The 22,866-nt window shown below is 44.0% G+C and overlaps 1 protein-coding gene across 2 annotated transcripts; it reads left to right on the forward strand.

Annotated features, from left to right (window-relative positions):
- Positions 1-73: 73 nt before the first annotated feature.
- On the forward strand, positions 74-16,232 carry ssh1b (slingshot protein phosphatase 1b). 2 transcript variants are annotated; one of them, XM_031578201.2, is made up of 15 exons: positions 74-578; positions 2,346-2,383; positions 5,198-5,304; positions 7,240-7,304; positions 7,591-7,712; positions 8,136-8,204; positions 8,623-8,688; positions 9,667-9,861; positions 10,370-10,463; positions 10,791-10,919; positions 11,090-11,136; positions 11,397-11,543; positions 11,755-11,955; positions 12,464-13,145; positions 13,653-16,232. In XM_031578201.2, the coding sequence occupies exons 1-15, from the start codon at positions 498-500 to the stop codon at positions 14,943-14,945; spliced, it is 3,336 nt and encodes a 1,111-aa protein (XP_031434061.1). In that variant the 5' UTR covers positions 74-497; the 3' UTR covers positions 14,946-16,232. The 2 variants fall into 2 exon arrangements, with proteins under 2 accessions (XP_031434061.1, XP_031434062.1); XM_031578202.1 differs by lacking the exons at positions 74-578; positions 2,346-2,383 and adding an exon at positions 2,390-3,629.
- The last annotated feature ends 6,634 nt before the right edge of the window (positions 16,233-22,866 follow it).

Below are 22,866 nucleotides of genomic sequence, written 5' to 3' on the forward strand. Positions count from 1 at the left end.
GCCAATCGATTGCGGGGAGAGACCGATAGGAAGGCTGTGGCTAAAGTCACCTTCACTCGCGTTGGCTTGGCCACTCGCCTCTGATAGCTTGCTAAGTGACTGACGTAATGTATCATGGCACTGGCATCACACCAGTATCCAACATCCACACGCTGCTGCAGTCTAGTCTCTGTGGTTCGTGATGGACGATACGAGCTGTTTACTTCAGCCGAGCCGTTTCAGTGCAAACGTGTAGGCTACGACTCAACCCGAGTAGCCTATAATGGATATTACCGTTTTAGCGTCATCAAGCGAATGCCCACGGGGATTTAAGAAAAACAACGACACGAAGTGCCAAAGCCGATGATGGGTTTACCGTTACCGGGATGGTAAAATCGGGCGCTAAAAATATTTAATGCTGTCTTGATCATTTCCACTGGACAGACTGGACATTGACTTGACACAGGGCACATAGGTTTCCTTTGGCCGAGGACTCACGTCCCCAGGTCACTTCAACCATGGCCCTGGTAACGCTGCAGCGCTCCCCCACCCCGAGTGCAGCATCCACTGCCAGCACCGGCGCCAGCACCGCGGGGGAGGTAAGCGGAGGCGGAGGGCCGTGCAGGGACTCAACTACAGGGGCAGAGCCGGGGAGGAAACGCCGGGGATGCGTGTAGGGACCCGGTATCAAGCGGCAGGCCCTGACATTGATGTAGACTTGATGGATATAGATTGTTTAACCAAGCTATGCGGTGTTTGACATCCCTGTCAAATTAACTAGAATAAATCAGCAAGAGTAGCCTATATTGATATGACAGCACCTGCTTTAACAAAAACCGTGACAAGCACTTTTAGAGGGCTAGCGCTAGCTGCTGTCGGCATTTAGAGCAGAATCTGATTTCAGGGATTAAATCGCACAATGCCAGCTAGGTAGAACAATGCATTTCTGGTGTAGTTTAAATTTATCCTAGTGAAAGGAACACTGATGTTTCATATCTGCACAGCTTTAGTGTATATAATATACAATGTAACAACGTAAGAGTAATGACTTAGAGTACAGTTTGGGCACGTTGCATTTGTATAACCAGCCTGCGTTTAGCATGAACTAGCTGGGATTATCCAAAACATCTCTTTCATTTCAACGAAACAAAGTGACAGTCGTATTATAATCACAGTTCTACACAGCTTTAGAAGTAGGCTATAGCATATGTGCTGTTTTCATAGCACTCACGATGAATGAATTGAAACTAGTTCATGTTTAGCTCATCTGACATATTTGAGCCTTAAATTGGCTGCATCTGCTTTAATGCTACTGAAATAGGCTAAATATTCAGTAATCACTGTCTTACATTATTTATGATGATACAGGGGGTGGCCACACATGCAATAACGACGGACGTTCAACAGGGTGCGCCACGAGAACGTAGCTTGTGATGTTTTCAATCAAGTAGGCAACATCATATCTAATTTAACTGAGTAGTGATATGGCATTACATTGGGAACAAAGTCACGAGTTGTAAGTGGCTATCTGGATCTCTATCTGAGAATCAATTCAATAAATCAAAACCACGACGCTTAATTATCAAAAGGCAGCTGAACGATAGTTTACTTTATGATGTGCCATGTAATGGTAACATCAAATATAGCATGACGAACTCATACACTCATGCAAACGGTCATACTCAGCCACAGTCAGTCAGTGCAATAGTTACTGCCCACCGTGCATGCTGCCATGTTATCAGACCCAGGGGACTTCGCTGCAGCAATGATGTCATACTTACAGGGACCTCGCTGTTAGCCAAAACTCGAGCTCATATTCCTTCTGTGACTTTGGCAAGAATTGGGCCGCTTAACCTCTTTCGTTTTTCCTAAAGAGAGCCGTGACGCACTGTTTTTACTTTAGTATGCAAAACAAATGCAAGAAACAAAAGATATATATTTCCCTCTTGTAAAATTAATCACTTAGCTGTTTTGTGAAACACTTTCCTTTATTGTCATGGTCGTATGTTAGTACACCTTGTGACAGCTGTTACAGAATGTCTTATGTAGATTTATGATACCTGTTGCCATTAGAAATAAATCATACTTTCAATGTTATATCACCTCACGGACTATGTGTAAAGTCACTATGGATTCTTAGTCATAATACTGTGCTGTGCAACAACTTAGTATGAATCAGATAACTGTGACTGTGTAAGACTGGAGATGATCTTCACATTTGATTATGAGTATATCAAGTGAGTTATTTCTGTGAAAGTAAGATCCGTTGGAAAGCGTAATATTAGCCTACTCACCTGACTGTTGCCCTTGGAATGTAGTGCACAGCATAATTTTTTCTGACTATCTTGTATTGCCTCCTCCTGCAGGATTTGGGGAGCGATGACGACCGAAAGGCCAACCAGAGGTGAATGGAAGGCTTGTTTTTCATTATTGGATTCCCATCCTTGTTATGATGCGATATCTGACTTGCCACAAAACATTTTGTTGTAGTTGTTGTTGTGGGTTTGTTGATGGGTGTGATGTGTATGTAGCACAAGAAGGGGTTTTCCTTCAGCCTTTCTGAAATATTTGCATTTAGTGAGGGTCAAAAGGTGGCTGATAGCTATTGAAAGCACATGTGAATATTTCTGGGAAGCTTCAGAATGCCATGCCCCTTTGTACATTTCAGCCTTTTCCTCGCAAAGAAAAGCTATTTGTCTGAAACATGTCTGGAATACCTTTTGCAGAGACTTCTAGGCAATTAGTCATAGACAATGCTTGTTTCGTCTTAAACTGCCTGACAAAAAGGAAAAGAGAAGAGGCCATTTCTTTAACTGATCATAGGGGAACAAATCTGCAGTAGTTCTTCCACCATGAAAGCACTACTGTGAGGTGTAACAGGACGCACTGATGAAGATGAGTGTAGAGCGTGATCTAAATGGCATTATGCCGTGCATTAGCCCATTTCTCACGAAACACTGAGTGTGCAGACTTTATTCATTTTGAAGTATCATCAGAACGGGCTGGCAGCTGCTGCTGCTGTTTGCTGTGTCAGGATGCGGAGATATGACCCCTCCGCATCAGTGTTCTCTCACAGCGGGAGGTCTTGCACGGGTCCGACTCGCTTGCACACGCATCTCGCATTCAAAATGACCCTGACCCAATACACATATGCACACAGGCGCACGTGCACACACACACACACACACACACAACCCAGTCAGTTGTCAGTGTGTGTGGATCTGGGCTGGTGGCTAACGGTTGTTGCATTGAGTGCGCTGCATCGTTGCTCAGCCTGTGGCTTAGATGCCAGGCAGAGATAAAACTGACACTGCGTGTGGGCTGAGGTGCAGCACAGCACAGCACAGAACAGCAGGCAGAACAACAGCTGAACGAACATAGAGAATCATTCATCTTCATCACTGGAGTTTAGAGAGGCAGATCAAGAGAAGCAGACACAGACAGACAGACCGATAGACACACCGACAGGCGAACAGACAGACACTCAGACAAAGAGAGAGAGAGAGAGCAGCGGTTCTATGATCCTGAGTAGAGGTAGGAGAGTGGCGAAATAAGAAACGCAGTATGCATCTTGTGGTGGAGTCTCCGAATGAAGCTATGCTGAAGGTGCTGCCCTACTTTGGCCACTCTCAGACTGAGATCTGCAGACTGTAAGTTTATTTGATGTACATTGCTCTTGGTTTGCCGGAACGGCAAATTGCTTGTTGGGGTTAGCGATGGTGTTTGGTCTGTGATGCTCAAACTTAATGCAAAAATAGCTACAAAACGAAATATAATTTTAACAGGAAGCTACTTATTTTACCTGGGCCTCCTCAAGCCAACCACTTACGCAGATGTTGTGTTTTCGTACTCAGTGCATAAACATTTTCAGTGTATCTCAGATATCACTCTCTGTTATGTATGAACAATTAGTGCTCTCAATGCTTCCGTCTGTCTCTCAGGATTTTCATTGTGATTTGCCACATCCAACACTTCAGGATTGTCATATTACATATGGAAAATTCAGTATTAAACCTGCTGTGGGAAGTAGGCTAGTAGTCTGTGGTGGAGTGAAAACACTCTTGGACAGTTCTCAACAGTACATTGTAAATGTTTCGTGCATTCAGTCATTATTGCCGAGGCATTTCTCTTTGAGCCCCGTGTCCATATGCTAAACAGATGTCCTGTCAGCATTTCTCTGGGGTTGTTGCGTAACATGCATCAGACACGGCATTCCAAGAATTGTTCAAAGTTTCCCAGTCAACCAATTGCAATGTGTTATTATTTACCCATCACCCTTTCTCAAAATACACATGGGGAAATATCATCTAATGTTCCACCATTGTAGCTGCATTAGAAATGTAAAGAGATTAAAAAAAATGAACATGTGCTCCGTGCCAACACAAGGCACTTTGTCATGCTCTTTGCTAGTGTGTGTCAGAGGTTGCAGCCGGTCATCAGCTCAGGAAACAAAGCCAGTCTCTGTTCGGTGTCCTGATGAGGCGTTCTGCCTTCAGAGCTGGTACCCTTGTAGGAAGGGCCATCTTTGTGCTGCGGGGGCCACGGTATCCATCCACTTTGACCTTTGGCAGATCACAGGACGGTGGTTATTTCCTCTGTGCTGTTAAAACTCCCAGTACATTTCCCGTGACTGCGAAACATGAAAAGACATGATGCTATATCTTCCTGGGGCCATGCCGTTTCATTTAAAGAGGTTTACCTATAGCTATCTTGTTATCTGTTAAAATGATATCCAAAGAAAATTTAAATAATCATCTGTAAGAGGTTCTATTCCATAACATTCTTACAATTTTTCATTGGCCTTGTCGTCTAATAAGGTTGTGATTTTTGCAAAGACACTTGCTGGATACATGGATGCTTTACATAAAAAGTCAAAGATTCTGCCTGGTTGGTACCAGAACCTCATTTGATATTTTTTCTGTAGATTTGTTCCTGTTTGATTCATCTGGCATGGTGGCGATTGGGTGCAAAAACTGTGGTGTCAATGACAAACATATCAGTTGAGGATGCAGCTATTTTAATTAGTGAGGCAAATTAGACACAAGGGCAGGCGATACAGACCATTTCACCCTCATTCTGGCCTCCTGTAAGTTTTTTTTACAAATGAGGGTCATTTGTCCTTGTCCCTCGGTTCGAGGGAGGTGGGGGGTGGGGGGGACTGCCCAAATGGTGTAATGGTCTCTGAAGAGTGTTGTTCTCGCTGTCTATTGTGTTTCAGCCTCAGTGAGAGCTTCTTTATGGTCAAAGGGGCAGCTCTGTTTCTCCAGCAGGGCGGCAATAGTAACACACAAGATCCCAGGACCCCAACTCACCACAAACACGCAGGTACGTCAACCCAGCCTGTGTCTGTTTCAGCTGACCTATTACTCACTACAGGGCAAAGCATCTACTTACTGCTGGTTGGTGAAAAACTGTACTGCTTTAGTTATATATTATTATAGTTTCATATTTGAATTTATAGGTCAATTTGTATATTAGTGGAACAAACTTGCTGAACACAGTATTTGTCGCTTCATTCCACATGGCACATTTTCAGTAATTTTAAATCAGATAGAGGGTGCTGTATATTTAGGTCTCGGTACAGACGTTTTACCTGGTGCGTAAAATCCAACACAGTAGATGTGGTGAAAGAAGGGACAAACAGGGAATAATGAGGATTGGTTAGGTCCAAAACGTTTGTCCCCTTGTTTTTTTTTTTTTTCATACAAGGTCCTCACACTTTTTTGGCAAATGTTTTTTAAGTTGAATACATCATGTTTTTATTGTCAGCCACTGTGTGAGGAGTCTGTTCTTTGACCACATTCTCAGTGTTAACACACATCTTGGTTAACCAGACTGCAGAATAGCATTCTAGTTGGTAAGTTCATATCAAGTAGCTCAAAGTACAAGACAGAGCAGACATGCTACAGAGCATGCAGGTTTACCACTACAACTGTAAAGTGTTTGAGTCGTTGATTTGCAATTCTGATTTTGCATCTCTGTGTCGTTCCTTTATTTCAAAACTCTTCCTGAAATTCAAGTCTTTAATGAGAGTTAATGTTGACATCTCTTAACAGACAATTTTATCCGTCAAACACAGTCAAGTGCGTCATGTTCCTTGGTGAGTTAAAAAAATAAGAATATGTCACTGAGATGAATGACCAGGCTGAACAACAAAAAAAGACACAAAAGGCACTGTGTATGTTTTTGCCATTACCATATTATGTAATGAACTGGTCAGACCGTCCAGCCTCCCTTTGGTCATAAACAACTGCGTTAGGCGGAGTCTGTCCAAACAGAGGAAATGGCTGCTGCAACTGGACTGCCTCTTTCAAAAGCACCACAGCTGTAGGGTCTGTATATGAAACTGAAGTATTGGAGCAACAGGTTCACCAGGGATAGGTAGGGGTAGGTTAGCTAGTTAGTCTAGTCCAAAATCAGCCACAAAATCAGCCCTAGATACTATGCCCATGTTAATGAGACCGTATGCATACTATTTTATTTTAGTATGTGCAAAGCTAATCATATACAGACGAATGAAAAGACAAGTTGAATCACCAACAGCACTTACGTAGCACTTTTGTAGATATCTCCAAATCACTTCACGTATAAAGGTAAAAGTCCGGCATGTAGCAAAAGCTTTTGTCTAAAGCGACTTACATAAGCATAATGCAGAACCCAAGTTAACCGCGGGAAGAAGGCGGTACGCTAATCACTGTACCACCAACATACATTCTCGCTGTTTCTCAGCTTTGGTGAACCATACTGAAGAGTAGCATTCTAGTTGGTGAATTCAGATGTAGCTCAAAGTGCATGTATCACCAAGGACTCATCACACCACTATTGATATGTGCCAGTATGCTCACGACACACTGACTGTCTAGTAAGGCTGTGAGCAGATAGATAAAGCATGCACTTAATAGGTTATGTAATAGGTTTTATATTGTAGAATGCAATTTTGAATGTGTAATGAGCAGATCACTAATTGCAAATCGCGGCACCATCAGGTCAGTCAATTCCTTAAATTGTTGAATTAAACTTAGTGATGCAAGGTGATGCTTAGTGAGTCTTGCATGGACAGCGAATCACGGACTTGTGGCCTCCTGGTCAGCTTACTTAAAATGATTTCAACAAGTTTGAGACAACAAGGCCATATGTTCAGTTCCCAGGCAATACACATCTTGATCAGCTGTAACTTTTAGTCAATTTGGATAAAATGTCACTGTCAGTGAAAAAAAAAATTCACAGTCAGTGTGTACTCATGTGGTTTTCATTTTGCAGGTGATTTACCCCAACACCTGCAGGTAATGATCAACACTCTTCGCTCTGAGGACCGCATTACGCTGGTAAATATTTCTGTCTACTACAAATCCCATCTCACCAGACAAATAACTTTTAGTACGCAGTGTCCACTTTTACAGATAAGTACATAGTCAACCACAGTCTGTAGACTGTGTGATGCCTCACATTAACAGCGGTGGTTGTACATTAGTTAGTAATGAAATGCTGGGTTATGATATGACAAGCATCACTATTGTACTCTAAGGAAGACACTGCGGTACTAAAGTGGACAGCGGTGTCTAATTACTTGTGAGCGAATTCTCTTGAGTAATATCTCTCTCTCTTCCCCAGGCTGTCAGATTGGAGAGTGTCTGGTCTGATCGTGTGCGATACATGGTCGTTGTTTACACAAATGGGAGACAAGATACGGAAGAAAACATCCTTTTGGGCATGGATTTCACAAACAAGGACAGGTAGGGAAGAGGCCACTCAACGAAATCTTTACTTCTCATCACTTGTTTAAGAACACACTATCAAAATTCAGACAACCTTCCCCTTTGATCATGTGGCCAAAATATGCACACATTTTAAGGCCAGAGGACATGTGGGGGGGGGGGGGACTTGGGTTACTCCGAGCTGTTTAGGACCGAAAAGTCTGTTGTAGAAAATAACTTTCTGTGAGACACATTATGGATAGAAAGGTTATTTTTGATGTCAGAGGTCAAAAAAGGCATACTCTGTATTGTACAGTTATTCTCTAAGTGAAAAGTTAGGAGAGTTATGAGAGCTGGTCCATAGGCCCAGTTCTGTTTCATGATTCAGTTATTATGGTTGAACCATCATCTGCACTGCATAGATATTCATGTATTATTCATTTAATATTTTGTTTTGTGCAGCAAAAGTTGTTCCATTGGGATGGTTTTGCCTTTGTGGAGTGACACCAGTATACACTTGGACGGTGATGGGTGAGTGCATATCTGTTACCCTGTCTAATGTGGTTTCGATATGAATTGAATATAAATTCGTATTGTATGACGTTATGCATGCTTGATCATACTGCATTTATTACTGAGTATTGATTATTGAAATACAACAGAAGACCTTTTAAGTAAATATAGTAAAATGTAGCTAAATACACACTATGAGGAGTTTGAAAGGGAAGCAGTGAATTTGGTCCTTTGCACTGTTGAAAGGATAATTAATGTGCTAATAAAAATAAAAGGGAGACTAATAATCTGCTAATATTGCAAAACACTTTATGGATAAAGGTGTGTTATAGAGGCTCATGTTCTGTCCATCTGTACACTAGAGACAGACACCATTTATCTGCTAATTCATGATCCACCCTGGATGTCATGCTGTTTTATTTTTTCTCACCCACAGAGGCTTCAGTGTGAACACAGCTGGACACTCACACGTATTCAAGCCGGTGTCAGTCCAGGCCATGTGGTGGGTAGAGCACTTTTCCCAGGCTCTTGTTTTCAGTACACTTTGTTCTATTTTGAAATGACCCAGAAATAACCGAAATCTTTAAATATCACACACTTCGGCCAATCAGGAGAGACAAAAATGCCGAATGATTTCACTCCAGGACTTGATTGGTTTGCCGGAGTGGAGACAGTAGAAATTTGTGATAATGCACCCTCTGCTGGTTGCTAGGCAAAGATGCTGTGACAGGAAGGAAGTAAGATCTGTCCATTGTCACCAGGGAGGGAGGGAAGGGGAGGGCTGGGGGATGCTGCTGTAAGATAAGCTGTTGGAGCGGGTGTGGCCATATTTGGCTACTTTTTGCAGCAGTATAGTATAGACTGTTGATAGAATGTTCAAGCAGTTATTTCAGTAAATGAATGTCCCTGGTTGGAATTATATTACAAGAGAAACCTTGTGATCATATTTGATTGTATTGAATCAGTGTTACACAGAAAATAGAATTTTTTTTAAATGTAGACTAAAATTTCTTAAATTATATATATGAAAATAATTAAAATAATTAACATGCATATAATTCAAATAATTAGCAGGAATGATAATTAACATGCCTCTTCTGTAGAGGGCACCAGTGTGTGCTTACAATGACAACAGATGTCTTAAGAATGGCCAAATCCTCCTCTTGCTCTGCTTCTCTGCAGTGTTAATATGTAGCCCTAATCTCACACACCTGGCATTAATGTTCAGATTCTCCTTAAGAGCACGATTAGCTGAATCAGCAGTTTTATATTGGGGCTGCCATTTTATTCCACAGAAGAGATGAACTCCAGGAGGGCACCTGTGAACATCTCCTTCAGTAATACTTTAGCCATATTAGCATAGAGTAGACCAAATACAAATGTGTTTTTTTATTTTAAAGGTACATGCATAAATCAGTCAGTTCCTTTTTTTAGATTGAGGCCTCACTATAAAGCACCATTGTTCTGTGTGTGTGTCCAGGTCCGCCCTGCAGGTCCTACACAAAGCCTGCGAGGTGTCGCGCAGGTACAACTACTTCCCAGGCGGGATGGCGCTCACCTGGACGGGTTACTACGAGAGCTGCATCTCCTCGGAGCAGAGCTGCATCAATGAATGGAACGCCATGACCGACCTGGAGACCTCTCGGCCTGACTCACCCACTATGTTCACTGACCGGTATCCTCTCGTCACCCCTTATTCCTAGTGTGCTTCTCCTGTTTACTGATATTTTAGCATATTTTAGCAAAGTCCTAGTTTAGTAGGCAGCAGTGTCCTCCCTATTAAACGCGTGTACCCTTTGATACCTCTGCCTAAAATAAAAAAGGGGGCTTGAGGCTTAAATGTTTTGTAGCATCCATTAGGCCTTGAATTACTTTCTTCAAGGTTAAAGCACATAGTGGATAGGTTTGAGTATCCTCTTTGAAAAAGTCTCTGTAAACTCGACTAAGTGTCCCCTCAGTGGCCTACATGCACAATGATGAACCGAGAAGCATTGTAAAAATAGAAATACAGTCAAGATATGCTGGCCTTGTTATGACCACGTGTGTGTGTGTGTGTGTGTGTGTGTGCGTGTGCGTGTGCGTGTGCGTGTGCGTGTGCGTGTGCGTGCGCGTGCGCGTGCGCGTGCGCGTGCGCGTGCGCGTGCGCGTGCGCGTGCGCGTGTGTGTGTGTGTTATTTGGCCAGGCCGACAGAGAGAGAGCGAACAGAATGTCTTATCAAGTCCAAACTACGCAGTGTCATGATGTTCCAGGATCTGGAGAATGTCACCTCAAAGGAGGTGAGTGATCATTTCAGATCTATAAAATGCTATAAAATAGTACCAGAGGTAATCTTTGCTAAAGTGATGAAAATGTGCAGTTTTTGGGTTACCCCCTACAGAAATAATTAAGTTTATATTGCAGTGTATGCTAAGTATTTTGTATGAAATACAAATAAGCCAAAATGCCAGTACTATATGAAATGGACATTTTATTAACTATATGAAATGGACATTTACCGTCCATAAAAGCTATTTATGAAACACAATGCCCCTACTTTAAAAAGTCTGTCAGGCCTTGTAAAGTCAAAACATGGTGAGGTGATATTGCTCCTATTCTCCCCTCAGATTCGCACCGAGCTCGAACAACATATGAGCTGCAACCTCAAGGAGTACAAGGAGTTCATCGACAACGAGATGTTGCTCATCCTCGGCCAGATGGACAAAGCCACGCTCATATTTGACCACCTCTACTTGGTGAGGTGTCTCACGTGACCTTCAAGCTGATACCTGTTAGACTACAACTCTGGACTATATTCGCCATTATACACGACACAAGTTACCAGCTAAACAGTGGTTCTTGTGGTCTACTAGCACACCTGGTCAGTTTTTATCTGTGCTCATCTGTTTTAATAACCTTCCTCTAGGGCTCGGAGTGGAATGCCTCTAATCTTGAAGAGCTGCGAGACTTGGGGTAAATTACAAATCCAAACTCACTCTGGAGTCAGAATCAAAACTTTCAGACCAAATGGATTCTGACACTTAAAGAGTGATAATAAAGAATATTGCATTAAAAACCTGATGAAACTTAACAATAAAAAACCTTTCTTTTTTTTTTACATTTGAGGTTCTGGCAACAGGTGTATAACAATACATTGCCTTCAAGTTATTCTGTTTTTGTTTTGTTGTTGTTTTCTTATTTATTATTCAATGCATTTTTTTGCGTTGGTTTAGGGTGGGTTACATCCTTAATGTCACCAGGGAGATTGACAACTTCTTCCCAGGCACATTTGCATATCATAATATACGAGTTTACGACGAGGAGGCCACTGATTTGCTGGCTCATTGGAATGACACCTACAACTTCATCGTCAGAGCCAAGTTAGTTCACAAACTTCCAAGTTATACATTATAGAATAGACATTATGTAGTATCAATCATTGTAAGCATGATTTAAGTTACAAGCACACTTTACATTTATGTTACAAGCACAGAATGTTTTTCATTTAAGTATATGGCTGGTGACATGATATGCTTTTACTGTATTTAGACAAAGTGCTTCTGCTAAAGTGTGTGTGTGTGTTGTTTGCAGGAAAAATCAGTCCAAGTGTCTGGTACACTGTAAGATGGGTGTGAGTCGATCAGCCTCCACAGTGATCGCTTACGCCATGAAGGAGTATGGCTGGTCCCTTGAGAAGGCCTTAAACTTGGTGAAACAGAAGAGGACCATCGCATGCCCCAACTCTGGCTTCATGAGGCAACTGGCTGAGTACGAGGGCATCCTGGACGCCAGGTGAGGGCAGAGTTCCAGGAATTCAGAATCAGAATGCCAGTACTTTAACATCTGAGTTCCATTATCTTACTATAAGAGTTCCAGTATCTCATACTTACTGCACAAAGGATTACTTTGAAAAGAATCTGCACTATGAAGACTTACTTCGCCAAGCAGGATCCTCGCAGAGTTTTTGGCTGTAGACAAGTGATTTGCAGAATATTTTTTAATAAAACTTTTAGGTGATAGTGGGTTTCATGACTTCACAAACAGCCTAGGCTTGAATGATTTTATCTAACATCACATGTTGAATGTTTGTAGTGGACAATTATTAGAAATTAGAAGGTGCTTTTAGAAAACATTTTCACAAACTCTATTTATCCAGTTCAAAACTTTTATGAATATGGGGCATGTAACAAAATAGGCCTAGAAATTTGGACTGTGCAGCAAGTAATCACGTAACAATTGTAAAAGCAGATTTAAATGTATCTGTCTGTTTATCCCTGTTTCTCTTTTTTTTGCTCTTTAGCAAACAAAGGCACAATAAGCTGTGGCATCCTGAGGGAGGGGGCGATGAGATGCCTGAGGGGGCCCAGGTGTGCTGTGGCCCTGAGGGGGAGCGTGGGGAAGGGGAGGAGGGCGAGCCGGCGTGGATGCGGGAAGGAGGCGCATCTGCGTCTCCTCACTGCTGCGGAGGTGTAGTGGAGATGGCGCCCCTGGACCAGCTGAACTACAACTACTACTTCCGCCGCCTGTCGGACACAGCACTGGACAGCGAGCCCTCAACACCAGTGCGTGGCCCTCCGCTGCTGGGCCTCGAGCGCGTCTTCATCGAGATCGAGGACGTGGAGCGCGACGCGCTGCTGGACGACGACGGCTTCCCCACGCCGACGCTGGGCCCGCCGCTCGGAGAGGGGACGGCGGCGCAGACCTGCAGCAGGCTGGAGCCCCTGGAAGACATGCGTCTGCGGCTGGAGTTCAGTACGGTGGAGGAAGAGGACGAGGAGGAGGCACAGAAGGAGGAGGCCGAGATGGCGGCGCTCGCCAGCGGAGCGGCCGGGGGAGCGGGGGCAGAGGGTGGCCAGGACGGGGGCGCTGTGTCCCGGTCGTCATCCGGGTCCTCGCTGGCCAACCTGAACCGCTTCAACAACGAGAATGCCAACAACAGTAATCGTCTCGCCAACAAACGCAGCTGCCCGCCTACCTTTGACGTGAGTGTGACCTCATGATTGATTTCAGCGCATTATTATTTAATGATGTGTGTCTGTGTTACAAATCGACTTGAACAACACACCAAAAGCCTCTGAACTTTTTGCTGTAGAATAACATAAGGCTTAGGAATTTAGCAAGGACTGAAGAGCTTGAAGGGGTTTTTGGACTTTTTTTTCAAATGCCTGAAATACTACGGAATTGGGCGTTGGCTATATATAAATAAAATATTTGCTCTTTCTGAAGATGCATGTAACCCATCGATACAAAGAATAGCAAGACATTTATTGGAAAGCTACAACATGATCATACCTCAGACATTGGAACAAAATGCAAGATGCTCACATGCAAAATATTTATTTCTTTGTCTTTCTATATGTATTCAATTTCAGTCATACTGGAGTTTGTTATATTATTTCAGTACGTTATATGTCATTTACTTGTCTTCTGCACTGGAACAAACACAACTCTGACCATACATTTGCCTCTGTGTGTCTTCCTCTGTTTAGGACAGTGCTAGCATCAGAAACCCTTACAAGGTGAAGCCCTCTTACCAGTCGTGCCGGGACTGCCTGCGTCTGCCATCGAGTCGGCGCTGCGAGCGCTCGGCCGGAGGGCGCACCCACCGCCTTAATCCCCCACGCCACTCCACGCTTCCCACCATCTCCATAGAGCCCCCGCGAGGGGCAGGTATCCCCTTCGTCCCCACGCGCCCCTCCTCCTCCTCCTCCCACATGCTCCAGATTCCAGCGGCTAGCACCCGCCCCCCTCCCGCCCAGCCCCCCTGCAGCCACCTCTGCCGCTGTGGCCGATGCCCCCGCTGTGCCAACCGTGTCCTCCCCGGACCGGCCCCTCCCCCAATGGCAAGCCTGGAGGCTTACCGTCAGCAGCTGGTGTCCCCCATGAATTGTGAGGAGCTCCAGCGGGATCTGCAGTGCCCACTGGAGACAGAGGACCTGGAGGAGCTGCAAGAGGAAGAAGAAGAAGCAGAAAAGGATGAGGAAGAGAAGCGAAGAGGAAGGCAAGGGGCAGTTAGCACAGGGGTCATTAGCGAGCTCACACTGCTCCAGCTGAGTCTGGATGGTGGAGAGAGGCCTGTCACAGAGCTGCACCAGGAGCCCTTGTCTATGAAGCCAGTTGTGGAGCTACCACAGGAGCCCCTGTCTGTGACACCTGTTGTGGAGCTACACCAGGACGCTCTCCCATTGAGGCCAGAAGCAGAGCTGCATCAGAAAGACTTGTTAGGACACACGCTGACCACTGGCCTGGTGCGGCAGCGTCTGGAGCAACTCTCCAGCCTGCCCCTAGAGGACACCCTCCCCAAAGGATCCCAGCCAGAGCTGATGGACCTAGGCAGGGCTGGGGAGGAGAAGGCGCCCCATGGCCCCATGGAGGACATGGAAATAGAGAGCGGCAGTGGCATTAGTGGCGTTCAAGCTTTGGAGACTCCTGTTCTTTCGCCAGGCAGGGCTCTCCTTCCCTCTTCCCCGCTCGGGTGCTCCCTGACCCGCAGCTCCAGCAGTGACAGCCTGGCCAGCCTGGCCAGTGTCCGGGGGGGGGAGCCGGGTCTGGTACGGCAGCGGGCACAGGAAATTGAGACACGCATGCGGCTAGCAGGGCTCACCATCCCCTCCCCCCTCAAACGCTCCAACTCCTTGGCCAAGCTGGGCGACCTCACCCTCTCCACCCAGGACCTCTCACCCTCCCAACTTTCCGACTCCAGCGCAGGAGAACAAATGCCCCTGTATCCCGCCCTCCCCTCCATTCTGGCCAAATCCCAGTCTGGGGTACCTCAAAGCTAACTCTCTCTCTTCCTCATTTTGAAACAGTAGGTCCCAGTTACTGTTTGAAAACATTCAACAACACAATCATAAACTAGATCAAGATAACCTCTCTGGGCTTCAGTCGTCTTTAACTGAGCAGACTGACCCCCGACTTCTGACACTATACTGGTATATAATGTTGCCCTTTGGCCATATTGGTGCCCCATATTATGACCCTTACACAACACAGAGCCTGGCCACCTGCTTCCACGTCTCACAACACACCAAGACAATCCAGCTGTCAGCCTTCAATTACCTTTACACTTCACCACAGGGATGAGTGTGGCACTAGCGTACACCATGGAAACTGACTGGCTTTCGGTGACTCCTGACACCTAATGCGGTCAGGGGCTGAGGACTCTAGCAAACGATTGATTGACACTTGATTGATCACTCTTCAACTAGTCCCACAGAGAAGCACTAAGCTCTGCGTGTGTTTGTCTTTTCTAATTCTTCTCTTTTTTTTTTAGGTCTGTGGTACCATTTGCGTGCATCACAGTCGAACGCCATTGGCCAGAGCAATGCTTACCATGCGGTCAAGCATCGGGAGGAAGTGCAGCGCGTCATGTAATTCTCCCTGTACTTCCTCCTTAGTTCATGCGTCAGACCGCACAACAAGCCGGGGCTTCCAACAGTGTTTCCTCAGAGCCCGCAAAAACCCTTAATGTAATTTACCTGAGGCCGTTTACGGCACAAAATACTGCCTGTGTTGTGCAAAAGCCACACATTTAAAAAGAACAAGAGGATCAAGGCATGTGAGTGACCCAAGCAAGGAAACTTTAGTGGCAAAGGACTGAAGCTAGAGAACAAATGAAATGTTTCTGTTTTAAAGTATGAATGTCCATCTTGCCATATACTCGCGCTTTGACCTTAGTCGTGAAAAAATTGCAGACAGTGCAACATTGGTCTTGGCTGAAAATGTTGAGTTCTGAGAAGTTTCCAAAAGCACAGATTTAAGTTTATCCCTTTTTACTCCAGATTTTTTCTGCTTTGTATTTATTTTTGTGTTTATTTATTAGATAAACAGATTGTATTATTTAATATATGTATCAGAACACCTGTATGCAACTTAACCCTGTTTACGTATGGTACCTAGTCGTACGCTCGTAGTTTGTTTAAAGAAGCCTAGGAGGGTGATGCCACTGGTACTGTGAATGCAGAGGTGAAATGGGAAAGCCATGGAAAACTAAAGACTGAACGGTGTTGTGATTGTGTGTGTGTGAGAGAGAGAGAGAGTGTGTGTGAGAGTGTTTGCGTGCGTATGAGTGTGTGTGTGTGTGTGTGTGTGTGTGTGTGTGTGTGTGTGTGTGTGTGTGTGTGTGTGTGTGTGTGTGTGTGTGTGTGTGTGTGTGTGTGAGAGAGAGAGTGTGTGTGAGTGTTTGCGAGCGTATGAGTGTGTGCTACAATGCGTTGTACATGTGACGCTCAAGGAATGCACCTTGACCATACCTGTGAGAAGGAAATCAAATCACTTATTGTCTTCAAATCAGATCTGTTGGACCTTGATCTGGTTATATTTTTTGCATGTTAAAGTAGCATTACTTTTATTTATTATTGGGTCATTCCACACCAAATCACCTAGAGCCTCACAGGTCATGTCATGGATTTTCGTGAAACGTTCAGTTCAATTGTCCATTTTATTAATGTTGCAGTGGTAAAACTTAAAACTGTCCACCCAATAGGTTTTGTGAAAAAAATATTTAGTTTTTTAAGTAGGTTGAAAATGTAGTCATTTTTGAAAGCTAGTGACCTCACATCAAGGACAAGTCAGTACTGTCAATCTTGGAAGCATGTAGTGATGACATAATCTGTATAATTTATTTTGGTTTGCAGCTGATGTTGGTAAGATCTCACAGTTGGTCAGAAGTCTTCTGCATGCAGGAGGCACACCACCTTTGACCTTCATGTAAGGTCACTAGCTTTCTCTGCATAGGTAATCCTCAGAGCGACATTGTTTGACATTAGCATTCACAGTAAAGCAGCGCTATGCAACAATTTGGCCATTTTTGAGGTATGTTTTTAGAAGTAGCTACTTTTGATATCATCTTTGACATCATTTTGATGGTATTCTAGGATTCTGGTTTTGACAGACTTCAGAGAGCAACTTTTTTTTTTGAGCGTAGGTTGTCAAAGCATACAATAGATACAATGCATAAAACAATTAGACACACAAAATAACTTATTATAGGGTTATCGGCATTCAAAGTTCTTATTTGTAAAATGATTTGAAGCAAATAGCATGAATCCCTTTTGAGAATCAATAATCCCTGAAAAAAAGACCTTTCACTTTGAGGGCATTTCAGTCTCACAGTGGAGCTTCCGATTTTTAACCGAAGGACAACATGATTTATAGGATCGATTAGACCTAGGCAGGTACTACATATGATCAAAGAAATACTAAAAACATTTATTAAAAAGGCAACTTTAAACATTTTAAAAACAAAAACTATTGAGTGGACAGTTTTAAGGTTTTTCACAGCTACAGTATTTAAACAAGACAAATTTAACAGCTTTTTAAAATGAAAATTCATGACATGAGGGTCTAGGTGATTTGGCGTGACCCTATTTAATTTTTTTTCTTACATTTTTCATGTGGGGATGGATCACTTTTTGTTACAGGCCAAAATCAAAAAGCAGAAGATGACTGCATAATTATCATTTGTCAACATTTTTTGCCTAATACTAAAAGCTTTGATTGATGGATTTCCCACAAGGCCATGAACCAAGCCATTCTCTGCACGTAGTGTTCGGATCAGGATATTTGTTTTCCAATGATGTAGTCCTTTAGCCATTTATCAGAAAATTCTGGTGCAACCTCCAAACCGTAACCATGTGAACAGGATCAACTTTCATATGATGGGACTGAGCAGTTATATGATCACATGATGCACAACCCAATCTCTAATCACATGCCATGCCAGCTTTTGAGCATATCCGCTTTTGAATCTATACCATTTGTGTGGCCTCTCTTGAGTCTGCTCCATGATTGCTGTCGATGTGCTGAAGGATTGTCGCTATCTCCATTACGGCTTATGTCGCATTTCTACATAAGTGCCTTATGTCTGACCATCAAGCCATTGCGTTGTGTGTGTGGTAGCTTTGCGCACTCCAAAGCACTCCATGCTCCTTTTCTTATGCATTTGCTTCTATACGTTCTCCTGCTTACAGTGTTCTCTCTCTCTCTCTTTAAGAAAAAAAGGAAAAACACAAACAAAAAAAGTCACAAGATTTGTAAACCCACCCAAACAAGCAATTAGCATGGCTGCCAACAATTGAGATAATTTATGACACCCCCCTTCCCTCACACTTGTGCACGCACACACACATACACATGCACACACACATACAGGACAGACTGTTGCTTATATTTTGACATTGTTTAGACCAAAGTCTTCTTTTGTTAAGGGGTATTTTGGAGCGCATGTGTGCATCATTGTTTGATTGTTTGGAGATTCAAATTCCAGACAGCTGGGTCATTGGCCCATCTGGTCTGACAATCCAACACCAAGTAACCGCACCTTAGCTGGAAAGAGAGGGAGAGAGAGAGAGAGAGAGAGAGTGATAGGACAAAAAAGAGAGAGATGGAAGGGTGAGAGACTGACCAATCATTCATGCCAAAAGTGCAGGGGGTATTTCACAAAGTGAGGTTTCTTTCATGAGCTAGCTGATGATCTTCCACTTTAACGCCTGGAAACCACCCACACCTGGAATATGAGGTGAAAAGTGCCATTTTAGGTTTTAATCTGTGCAGATATCGGGATAACTCTGAGGGCCTGCTTTGTGGAATACCCCGCAGGTTTGTGACACACTTTGGTGTTGACATATGGCAATCGCAGCTTAAATGAGTAATTTTTTTCTTTTTTTTTTTTCTTAAATGGGATGCAAGTGTGAAAGAAATCCAAAAGCAAAATAAGCTTGCTTTAAGTGACTTCAGTTTTTGTTAACATTAACTTTTTTTATTTAAGCTGTGACTTTTTTTGTATTACCACACTGTACATTGACTATGTTGAAGTTGGATTTCTTTTTTTACATTTTGTTGACATTATGTACTATACTGTGTATGACTGAAATAAACAGTATCCTTTATGCATCAGCTGTTCATCCGTCTCTTTATAACCTACTGTTGGTGAACTAAACCATTCCACTTAATTTCACCCTTCAGTTTCTCTGAAATATTAGCACCATTGTGCTGAAATTAAATACTGCGTGGGAAATGAAATAGGAGAAGATAGGGAAAGACACGATCATGCTCTATGTCCACTGTTGTTGCTGAGTCTTTGCCTGTGTGTGTTGGGTGAACTAAATGCGTGTACCGGGCAACAGTTATTGAATTAGGGAAATGTGGTCATTCACATCACGGGGATGGGAGGAAGAGTCTGGGAGCTTATCAGGCTCAGCCTTGGCTCACACTGAAGTCTCTGTGGTCCAGAAAGCGCTAGAGGCTAAGGAAGGAATATCTACCAAGCCAGGGTGAGTGTGCTCTCTAATACAGGACATTGCTACAGCCACAGAGGAAGACAATGACTGATTAACAGTTTAGCATCATCATATAGCGCAATTATTTGGGAGAATTGACCTTGCAAGGACAGCAGACAGGTACTGAAACTTTGCTTCAACACTTTGGTGTTCCTGATTGTATTTCTGTTGTGAGGTAATGTGGATCAATCCATAGTTTATGCAAGTATGAAAACTCAACACTGCCAGTGAGGAATACAATAGATTTCAAGTATAGGCTGGTTGAAACAGTGTTGTAAGTATGTGTAGCATTGTAACATTAGTTTCATGTGAATGACTGCGGTTGAAGTTGTCTGTAATGTCAGTCATGCATTGGAAAACACCTAAGGGCCCTTTCTCGGCTACCGTTGTTGTCAAATAGCACGAGTATGAAAGGGAGGTCAAGAAATTTGTGATAGTAATGGATTTTTGAGCGCAGACAAATTACCACTAATTGTGTAAAATGTGTTGAGTTTCAAACAACTCAAACACCAACCTGCTCATTTGCACTGTCCAAAAGAGAATCATTAGAGAATCAGAGAATCATTAGCTTGAGAGATTACTGTTTGGCAGAGCACTAGGGCTGACAGGGAGACTGACTTAAAGCCTCTGGGCGATTGACGTGACATGCGCGGGATTGCTGCCTGCTTGTATCACCATCATAAAACCGCACGGTGAAACAAACCAGTTGGACGGGCATTCAGCTCATAGCCTTTCTGCCTGTCCATTTAACCGGTGATTCAGTGCTATATCTGACCCACTCTTTCACTCCCCCCGGGGCTATTTAAGAAGCAGCTGAGAAAAAGTGGCATTTGGATATTTGGATCTGCTTTACAGCCTGTTTTATGTGTCTACAAGAATAGTGCAGCTACATCCATATCCTGCCGCTAGCATGGTATACATGGGCACCTTAGAGTCCATTTATTTCAGTGAAAGGGCTCATGTGTCTGTGAGGCGAGTCTTTCTCGTTTGTTTGCCTGGATTGTTTAGCCCCTGACGTGACTTTGCGTAATAGATATTGCTGTCCTCACATGATGTAGAAAAGACGGATGAGTGGGCATGTGTGTGTGTGTGCAAGTTTGTGTGTCGGGGGGGGGGGGCGATGGGATTTTTTGTGAAAGTCCATCTAATCTGCTGTTCCAATGAAAAACAGTTTGTACCATCCCTATGCCAAAAGAGAGAAGTGACAGGGGGGTGGGGTGGGGAACATAACAACAGACTGTTGTTATGGATGTTTTCGTCAGCTGCTGCCATTAGGGGAAACAGTAGGCCCACATCCTAAAATAACCACTTAGATTTATGGTCTAACATTGTGTACTTGATTTTACTATCACTTCTTTGGCAGGTAGAAAAAATTGTTTAGTATCACCCATTTTTTCATTCTTGACTCAAATGTAATTCTTGTACCTTTTAAATGGGTTCAAATGGTAAATGCAGAATGGGTCATAGCAGCCTTTCAACACCATTCACATCTAGAATAGAACACGAGGCCATGAGTTAGATTAGACCACCAGGGTCAAGGACCCCAGCGACTCTCTCTGTCCTCAGTCACTTGTATCACATGCCGGCGCCTATGTCTTGGCAACACTTCAATGAATGATTTTCAGTGCACAAAAACTCAATTGACCAGTCTGCCTGGTGATTTTGGTCTTGTAGAATATCTGATGTATCACAGGATCCTGGGGCTTTTGACTATGAATGAGCAAACAGATTGTAAACAGATTTTTTGTTGTGAGAAGATTAGATAAGAAATTAAAGTAAACTTTTTTTAATGTTTTGGTGCTGTGTCACATGGAATTCTGTGTGGCATTCCCACAGACACTCCATGTGTGGGTCTGGGGAGTTCTATCTTTCACTGACTTAGACAGGGCAATCCATCAAATGCTCTGATAAAAATAGCCAATGGCTGGCCTTCCAAAACAGACATTATTTAATCTGGAAATGTTTAGTCCATAATGCCTTCAATGCTTCCTTGTTATCAATTGCTAACCAGCTTGTTTCTGGGGGAGTCTTAGCAGCAGGTCAGATGAGCGTTATTTTATATAATGATCTTCTGGTCATCCAGACTCATTACAAATTTCAGTGGCAGTCCTAATATGCAGTTATCCATAAGTGGAGTCATTTCCTAGATTGCCCAGACTTTGGGTTCATACTAAGGTTAGACAATTCTTTGTTAGCCACAATTGTGTATATTTGGCAGCCACACTCACTCTCTCTCGCTCTCTCTCTCTCGCTCTCTCTCTCTCTCTCTCTCTCTCTCTCTCTTTCCCTCTTTCTTTCTCTCCCCTTTCTGGTTGTATGTGACCTTCGCACCCAGTGACAGATCTTCTCTTCCAGTTGTCCTGCTTCCATTTTGGCCCTCTGACTCACTACAGTGAGAGCCTTTTTTAATTATAGACACCACTACATTCCTGAAATGCAGAATGAGAGAGGGAGAGAGAGAGGCAGAGAAAGAGAGGGGGTGGGGGGGATGTAGATAAACTCTAATGGCATGTCAGCCTCATGTCACCGTCAGGAGGTACTACAGGCCAGCACGGGTTGAACAGGAGCATGCACTGATGTCTGTTTTCCACAGGAGATATGGGGCAGAAGCAGGACAAGGCGCCCGGCACAGAGGGAGACTCTGCCAGCGACAGCATCAGCGCCCCCGACGGACAGGGCCAAACACAGCAGAGAGCAGACGACACTCAGTCAGAGTACAGCACCGAGTGGGACAGCAGCGACAGCGAGACAGTATCCCCTACCCCCGAAACTGTGAGCGACGGACATCGTTATGGGGCTGACCCAATGGCAGAGCTGGTCAGGGATCTGCTGGTAAGACCTGACCTCAACACTAGCGACAATCCCTCCCCTGAGAGAGGAGTTGGAGGAGGAGGAGGGGGACAGGACAGGGGTGACGAGAGCAAAGTTGTTCCACCGAGCACTTCGAAACCAGACACTCTGCCGAGGCTCGAGGGAGGGGCACATAGCACTGAGTCTGAAGCACGTGTCGTGTTTGCCCCTGAAAGCCCAGGCCAGACGGAGAGAACAAGAGCTCAAGCGGACGGCTCGATGACTTCTGATCAGGGACGGTCAGAGGTGGGCAGTGGATTGATTGACTCAAAGGGCATGGCTCTCAGAACTGCTACTCAAAGTGAAGATGCCATGAACTCTCCTGAGCCTACCCATCTCGCCAATATTGCAGAGGGGGACTTTGCTGTGCTTGAAACTAACACCTCCTCATCTCAGTCTGACAGTCTGAATAGGAGCACCGGCAAGAACCACCGAGAAATCACCACTGCTTCAGGGAGAGGAAAACACACTGGATCAAACCACTCAAGAGAGAAAGACAGCAGAAAGGTAGGAGTTGGGAGTGTGCCTCAGGTTCCTGAAACAATAGGAGATGATGCGGGTCGACAGGGCACCA

This window comes from Clupea harengus, chromosome 12 (genome assembly GCF_900700415.2).
Source record: "Clupea harengus chromosome 12, Ch_v2.0.2, whole genome shotgun sequence".
In the NCBI taxonomy this organism is placed as follows: domain Eukaryota; kingdom Metazoa; phylum Chordata; class Actinopteri; order Clupeiformes; family Clupeidae; genus Clupea; species Clupea harengus.